At 33.8% G+C, this 8,619-nt stretch overlaps 1 protein-coding gene across 2 annotated transcripts; it reads right to left on the bottom strand.

The window, feature by feature from the left end:
• Positions 1-167: 167 nt before the first annotated feature.
• On the bottom strand, positions 168-5,600 carry LOC105557576. Of its 2 annotated transcripts, XM_012004845.1 has the most exons (3): positions 5,442-5,465; positions 5,227-5,344; positions 168-878 (listed from the first exon to the last, which is right to left on the bottom strand). In XM_012004845.1, the coding sequence occupies exon 3, from the start codon at positions 867-869 to the stop codon at positions 534-536; it is 336 nt and encodes a 111-aa protein (XP_011860235.1). In that variant the 5' UTR covers positions 870-878; positions 5,227-5,344; positions 5,442-5,465; the 3' UTR covers positions 168-533. The 2 variants fall into 2 exon arrangements, with proteins under 2 accessions (XP_011860235.1, XP_011860234.1); XM_012004844.1 differs by having other exon boundaries at positions 5,227-5,600.
• Between the last annotated feature and the right edge of the window lie 3,019 nt (positions 5,601-8,619).

Raw genomic sequence — 8,619 nt, 5'->3', positions numbered from 1 at the left:
TAGGAATACCTATGTCGCACTGCCTAAGGTTCATCAATGGGACATTTAGGTTTATCCTACTCAATATATCCGGACAGTCAATGCCGTGTTATAATAAGATAATAAGATAATAAGATAATAAGATAATAAGATAATAAGATAAAGTAATGTCCACTGGGCATTAGTGGGCATTGGCGTACAAGATTTTGGTCAACGGTTTCCTCCTCGTGAGAATCCATTTGAGTACATTTTTTCAAAGACTTCAAATTCGGACAGTCAATTCACCGTCGCGTTATTTAAATGCATCACTATTTAGCATTCTTGTGACCTTTTCGCGATCGTCTCGCAGATTTGAAACGCGATAGAAGCCACAATTATGCGGGCGAGCGCCGATGACGTAAGAGCAGGTGATACTAAACAATAAGTCTATTAATGCCGCGTTTTCTACACCTGCTGTACTTAAAACGAAGCTTATGCCGGGCACGATCCTACGTGAGAAAAATACAAAACTAACGGTGTAGAAAGTGCGAAGGTAAAACGAGGGGTGAGCGCATCTAATACAGAGAGTTAACGTCGGAATGTCGTAAATGCCGTAAAATGCTACGACTTGTCTCATCCAGGTAGAATTTGAGACACCGCGCGGAAAGTACGGCACAGATAAAATATTGCAGCGTTACCTTGCACGGCTCCTTGCTCTTCGTACGGCAGAATCCGGGCATTTTGATGCCACCGATCGGTATCTTCTTCTTCGGTTTCTGTTCCTCGGATTCGAGATCGGGCACAGGTGCGGCGCCGATGTGCTTCGTGTTCTCGGCATTCAGCATCTTCTCCCTTTCCTCCTTCTCGATCTCTTTCTTGTCCATGCTTTTGTCCTGATCCACCAGGCTCATTCTCTACTCCTGAAATCGAGAGCGGGAGAGAGCCCGCGTTCAATTAAGAGTCGGGCGTTAAGTCTTATCGCGAATTTGACTTGACACGTTGTCAAGACACTCTTGCTTGTTCGATCAACGTTGAAGATTACGATATTATGACGGCTACACGTCGGAATTTTCTCGTCGAGAGAGAATCGGTTTAAAATTCAACAGAGTCCGTGATTCGATGACCCATTTTATTTTAGATATTTGGTGCACGAATCATATTCAATTGCCATTTAACAGCTACATACAAGGATGGCATAGCAAACGATAATTTATCGTCTTCATCCGCTACTTTGAGGCATTATAATTTGCTGTAAGGTACAGCGCCAAAGTTATTATATAATCGAGCCTTGCGAATCTTTTCAAAGTATTGCGAGATTTCTCACAGGTAGTTCAAAGTTAAGTTTCTTCAAGCTGACATCTTTTTCAACATTCTTCAACAAGTTTTCTTTCGTTCGCGCAGAGCACTTTATTGAGATCTGCACCTCAGTTGACTTGTTTTCCTCGATATTTATACTTTTATGGCAAATTGATACGTTTCGCCTTGGAAGTCTTGGAAAAGTAACACTACGAAACGTATATGTATAGTATAAGCACGTGCAGAAAAATCAGTATGTGCGAAAATAGAATCTCGTGAGAGAAACACACGGCCCTCGCTTTGTCGAATTTCTTTTTGATTGACAAATAACGATTAAAAAAACGCAATTTTACTAATTATAAGATTATAATTCTTTATCTAATTATAAGAATAATTCTTTTACATAAAGTAATTTTTCGTAACCATCGATTTTGATAATACTTGAAAGTTACTTTTCGCTCGATGATTTGGTAAATCAGAAACAATTATGTATGCAAACCTCCGATGATTACTCTCTCATCGAAGGAGAAGCCACGTTCGATGTATAATTGGCAATACATTGTCATGATTTATAGCCATGCGTGCATCAAACAATCTACGAATACTGTGCACTCACCGTAGAGTATGGTCGCTTAAATGATTTAGCGTGCTACCCCGATCAACCAAATTTGATTTACCACGGCTGGTTGAATCATTCTATCATTGTGAGGACCGCAGTTAAATTATACGAAGAGAATATACTCGAGATGGAGATTTAGAAAGATTAAGAATTTTAATGACAATTAACGCTCGTTTACATTTCTAGTCAACTTTTTGAAGCAAAACATTATTTATTTATTACGAAATAATTTTGTAAAAATGTTAATAATTATACATATATAAAAACAGTTGCGCGTGTGTATGTGTGTTTTGCGCGCGCGCGCGTATGTATAACAGTGTAAAGTATTCTCTGTCTTATAAAATAAAAATAAGCCGCAAATTTTATTTATTGAATACATTACAGTTATACGTAGATACATGTAAATATATATTTTATGAAAATTTTTCACTTCTTTACAATCAACTTTCACAAATCTGATATTTGAAACAAGTAATCCTTAAAAATATCGAAATACTTTCATTATTTGATCATTAAATATCGTAGATGGTATTATTCGATATTTATCTCGAATATAGCGATATCGTAATCTCATTATCTTCGAGATAGAAATTGTTCTATACAAACAAAAAGGGTTATATACATATATTTCGATATTTATAATAAAATTGTGTAAATTCGTGATCATTTCTATTGCGAAGAACGAAGAAATGCATGCTATCGTATGCACCGATTGTCCACTAGTTCGAAGACTGATGCCACATGATCGATCGGTTTACGTCTGGTCGTGACGACGCTAACCACAACGTTGACCTGTCGTCGTTTCGTTGTTGGATGTAAAAGAAAATTTCTGTGCATAAAACGCCGTGTGTGTGAAGCTGGCATATCATTTCGTGGAAAATCACTAATTTTTTAGAGTTCTGACTTCCTTTCTAATAGTTCTAGAGTTCCTGATACATTAAACACATAGTTCTGGCTTTTAAGACCAAAAAATTGAAAAGTGCAAACTGATTTGCTAACTTCACGCTGCAAATCACTTTGTCCCCGGATGATTTCCTAATTATTTCTGCTAGGATTTTTATCGCATGAGAGTTCTGCAATAGTTCTAGAAAAAGTTCTGGCGAAAGAACATTATTTTTATAATTTAAAAAATTTTTATCACTCTACAAATAGATCCTCATGAAGACAAAAGGTGATTTGCTGTCCGAAATAACAGAGTTCTGACTTTCTACAAATAGTTCTTGCATAGTTCCGAAAATATATGTATAAGCGTTTTCTACAGGTTCTATGCAATAGAACCGATAAATATGAGAATGCGATAAAAATCCTAGCAGAAATAATTAGGAAATCATCCGGGGACAAAGTGATTTGCAGCGTGAAGTTAGCAAATCAGTTTGCACTTTTCAATTTTTTGGTCTTAAAAGCCAGAACTATGTGTTTAATGTATCAGGAACTCTAGAACTATTAGAAAGGAAGTCAGAACTCTAAAAAATTAGTGATTTTCCACGAAATGATATGCCAGCTTCACACACACTAATACGCCTTACACGAAAACATGAGGGTCTTGGGAGAATTTTATTTTATTTTCAAATTCCAACTTTGTGAATCAATATGACACAGACTATCCTCTATATATAAATATATATGTATATATATGTGTACTTGGCTATCCTGTATATGTATGTATAAATATACCTACTTCTATTAATAACCATTCAAAATTTTTTACAAATAAAATAAATAATATGAAATGTTTGTGAATCTTCTGATCTCTACAGCATTTTTTTTTCGTGCAACATTGAGATCACAATATCACTATCTTTGAGATAAATATCGAATAATATTGTCTATGATATTTAACGTTTAAATAGTAAAAATATTTCAATGTTTATGTAGGTATTTACATTGAATTTTATTAAAAGCTAGAATTTTTCATATTCCTTCAAATAATAACTGTCCTGTTTGAAAAAGCTCTTATCCAGAGAAAAGTGAACAAAGAAGTAACATGGGAGTTTCAGCTTCCTTCTTGATCAAAGAATAGAAAATTAAGCAGAAAATATTATTATATATTACGTTCCTTTACTTTCGGCCGTAACGGGTTACACTATAGTGAATGCCTGAAAACATAAGGTAAAACTTTATGCAGTTTTTGTAGCTCAATAATAAATGAATGAAAACTTGGTTTCAAGGTCTATATTGTACAAATTTATATAGTTCAAGTCGTTTAAGATATATCTTGAACTATATAAAACACTTAAAAGAATTCTTTTGCATTTATAAAATAACAGCGTAGGAGCTCTGCAAGTGGATCACATTTTTAATTTGGCTTTTATTATTAATTGCAGCATAACTTTAACAAATTTAATTTAATTCACTTGAAATTTTGACAGTGGCTTCTAAACTAAATTCTCTAGAGAAATACACATGATTTTTACAATTGGTTAAATACTTTTGTTATCAATAATTTTTCACTAAATTTTTTAGATAGGAATGAACGTTTTTTCACATGCTCACCATTTTTACAAAAATCAATATTTTAACATATACGTGTGTACTTTTCTAACAAATCTAATGTAGACCATGAAAAAAATTTGTTTTTATCATAGCTAAAAGTGTACTGAACTTCTGTTGCAAGTCCCGGAGAACTTAAAAAAAACCAGGTTTATTTACAAAACTTTTGTACCGCCATTTTGATGCAAAACATTTCTTTTAATTGTTTTATATAGTTCAAGATATATACAATATTGGCCTTAAAAGCGATTTTTCATTCATTTTATTATTGAACTACAAAAAATTCCCAAAGTTACCTTATGTTTCCAGGTATTCACTGTGGTGTAACCCCTTAAAAACCGTAAAAGTAAACGTGACACGATACAACCGGGGAAACTATTTAAGCAAAATTTAACGTATCATAATCAGTGGAAATATGAAAACACGGTCTATATTTTTTGTTCAACAATAAACACTCCATTCTGCAAAAAAGTGCTTAGAACGACACGACCAGCGTGACGACGCTATACATTCATCACCTGAATATAGCTGAAAACTGAAAGGTAGGGTCGTGTATTCATCAAATTCGCAATCAGTTATGCGAAGTTGCACAAAAAATTTTGAATTTCGAATCTGTATAAATCTTCGATCTTAAAAATACTCATGCCGTATTGGACGGTTCTACATTGATCGTAACATAGCGTTGCAAGTGTTGAAAATTATAGATTCGACCAATCAGTGTCGAACCAGTCTTTACGACTCTTGCGATACTACGATACGACAGATGTAGAACCGGCTTTAATAATACGACGCGACTTATCGGCGAGCAGATCGCGTGCGCCCGCGCGCACACGAATACGGAAACAAAAGCGCGAGGAACTCACCCCTTTGCAGATGCGCCAATGGACGCTTTATCGTTTTCTCTCACTCACGTTCGCACACACGCGTACGACCGGTTACGAGATCATAAAAACCGCCGCCAGATTACCAACGACTTTGCATCTATCCTGCAGGAATAGTGAGACGCGTTGCGTTGCGTGCTTCGGTTACAACCAACGCCGCGGAACTCGGAGAACAACATAAACCACGAAACCCTTACGAGGACGCCAAGCGCGCAACTGGCGCTGCCGTTGAAGCGCCGGCAGAAGCAATGCGTCCGCGAAAGGGAAATATGTCCCGCATGGCGATAAACCTTTCAGCGCCATCTTGATGATGCAAAGGTCGACTGCTTGACGTGCAACAGTCGACCTCGACCTTCGTAGTTTCCGTAACCGACGATTTTCATCGTTTTATGATTAAATAATTGTTATAATTAAAAAATCCAAAAACTGTGAAACAGTGAATTTAGATGTACCCAGATAGCAAAATATGCATTCTGAGTTCATATTGTCCTCACAAATATGAGGCCGGTTCCATCATCTACGATTAATTTAATCAGCCGATTAAAGAACAACCGCAAAAAGGGTGTAAAAAATGCCCGTTTTTCGGTCCTCGATTTTTCAAATAAATTTTATGCCAAATGATAGCTCATGATAAGACATTAATCACATAAAAATAATTTCGTAAATCTCGTAACATCGTAAAATTTTTATGTGATTATTGTCTAAGAATTCGAGATGGCGGATCCAATATAAAAAAATTAATTTTTTTATATTGGATCCGCCATCTTGAATTTTGAAAATCTGACATCAGATTCATAATCAGCAACTCAAAGAATTCATAGGCACTAAGTTTCGAAAAAATTCAACGAAAATTCAAGCTATAGTGTCGATACCCTTACGGAAAAAATACTCGAGTTTTTGGTTAAACACTCAAATTGTAGGGTTAACCCTCAATTTTGGTAGTTTGTTCTCACATTTGAGTATATACGTATACTCAATGTTCGAGTGTTAATTTTGTGTTTATACTCAAGATTGGATATTTACACTCAAACATTGAGTGTGCACACCCATGTATTTAGTATTTATAGATACTCAAAAGTGAGTGTATCCACTAAAAGCTTGAGTGTGTATACCCAATGTCTAAGTGTTCACGCTCAAGTTTGAGTGAGAGTAAACTTTAAAAGTTTACTCCCAATACTTGGGTATGACACTCAAAAGATGAGTGTGTACCATTCAGTGTTATTTTTAAGATTAATATTCTCAAGGGTTACTTCTGCGTGTTAACTTTTATGGTTAAGTATTAATATTGAAATGTTAAGTGTGAACGTCCGCAAACATTTGAGTATTGTTTAAAAAAGATTACGTTCAAATTTTTTACGAAAACAATTAAAAATATTGGTTGTACTTTAATAAAATCTGTTCTAAAGTGAAAAATATACTTACAATTTTTTTTAAGTAAACCGGAAATAAATAATGTTTATTAACAGTAATGTGTTTCTTACAATACTCCACATTAATTATTTGTATTAATAGAACAAATGTTATATGTTAAAACAAAACATTATCAAATAATACAACATGAATACCATATAATTTAAGTTAACGGTATAAAATAATGACCATAAGATATATTAAAGGTACGCAAAGTTTATATTTTACTACACATACAAATATTCCATTTATTAAGTACGTATATATTAATCAGTTTCCATTTTATTAACTAGTTTCATTATATGAAACTTATCATTACATGGTAAAAGAATACATTTACAGCGAATATTTTGTGGTAAACAAGTCGTAATATTATTAGTCTTTCTAATTGAGTAAGAGTAGCTTGATGACGAAATATAATTATATGTGCACAAAATGTCATTTAATACTTCAAAAGATTTTCCAACAATTATGTACTTTTCCATTTCGTTCAATGTTATAATACGAACAATTCCTGTGATTTTCATAAAAGTACCAAATGTTGTCTCAACAATGCTATTATTTCGCTTACATAATTTTCCATATGTACTTGAGTGATATAAAACATTATTAAAAAGAAATCTTTCATAAGATACGGCATGGTCTTGAATGTTTTCTGTTAAAAACACTTGGATCAATAACTTTTCAATAGTACTTAAGGACACAATCTTACCATTTCCATATATAATTAAACGATTATCGATTGTTCTGTATCCAGTTCTACTTTTATAATTTCCTAACATTTTCAGGTACAAATTTTTACCTTCTATACTACAATTTGTTTTAGAAAAAATGTCTATGTATTTAACTGTTTGAAATCTCAAGTATGATTTGCAACTTTGTTGCAAAATTGTTTGAGAACTATGCAACATATTTCTTAGAACAAAATTGTAACTTTCGTAAGGAAAAGCAGACCATGCCCATAAAGCTCCAAAATCTTTAACTAACTTTGGTACATGCAGCAATAAATGTACGTTAAATTTCATAAGTTCCATGCCATTTCAGTGTCGCTTACAAATTTTTTTATTGCCCTTGTAGCATTTTTATATGCTGGAGTTTCAATTTTTTTACTATCAAATATATTAATACTATTCGCTTCGTGCGATGATATACTATAGCGGAAAAGTAGGACTAGGGCGCTCATGGTGGCCGAAGTTTGCATTATTTGCTGGAGTGACAATTATCGAAAAATGGAAAAATTGCGAAAGGGAAATTTAAATTGTTGCGTGTATTCATATAAAAATGTATTTCACAGATTTAAGATGTCTTTAAGACGACATAACGTTGTCTGGGATTTTACTTAAATTTCATTTAATATTTACATGTAATTGTACCTTGTACGGAGTAGCATTGACAGACGTTTGCGGTATCTCTCACACTGCATCTTATTAAATGACTTATATTTTCACTGCGCAATTCTTCAACGCGAACTACATGCGATATTGCTAAGGCTTTTCCTTTCGGTATTGCACTCGGATTAAATTTAATGTCATGAGTAATGGGTACAAATCCCGTTCGTATGATAAGGCTCATTGCAAAAGTTAGAGAAGTTAACCTACACATATAATGAAAAATTTATAGCAAATGTTTTGTTATATAACGAAAATTTTTTCATCGAAATTATAAAGAGACCTAAAACTATCAAGATACCTCACGACAGTTTATGTAACTTGAATATTAGCAATCATTGACAGCTATTCCAGCAAAATATGCGATATTTCACCAACCGCGGCAGCACTAGTCTCTACGCACACAGCGAATAGACGAGTAAAGACTAATGTTTGTAAAAAATTGAAGGAAGCAAATTTTTTTAGACAAGGCAGAGTATAATAAATTAAAAAATTGTTGAATTCTGAAGCTTTCCATTGACTTATATTACTCATTGATTGTGGTGTACGTGTTATTTCCACAGACTTCTATACATAT

This window comes from Vollenhovia emeryi, unplaced genomic scaffold (assembly GCF_000949405.1).
Source record: "Vollenhovia emeryi isolate VEMERY1.0 unplaced genomic scaffold, V.emery_V1.0 DF939452.1, whole genome shotgun sequence".
Classification (NCBI taxonomy): domain Eukaryota; kingdom Metazoa; phylum Arthropoda; class Insecta; order Hymenoptera; family Formicidae; genus Vollenhovia; species Vollenhovia emeryi.
This window is presented reverse-complemented; position numbering and strand designations above follow the sequence as displayed.

Excerpts from the sequence above, each read along its gene's own strand:
- LOC105557576 (XM_012004844.1), bottom strand. The coding sequence starts at position 869 with ATGAGCCTGGTGGATCAGGACAAAAGCATGGACAAGAAAGAGATCGAG.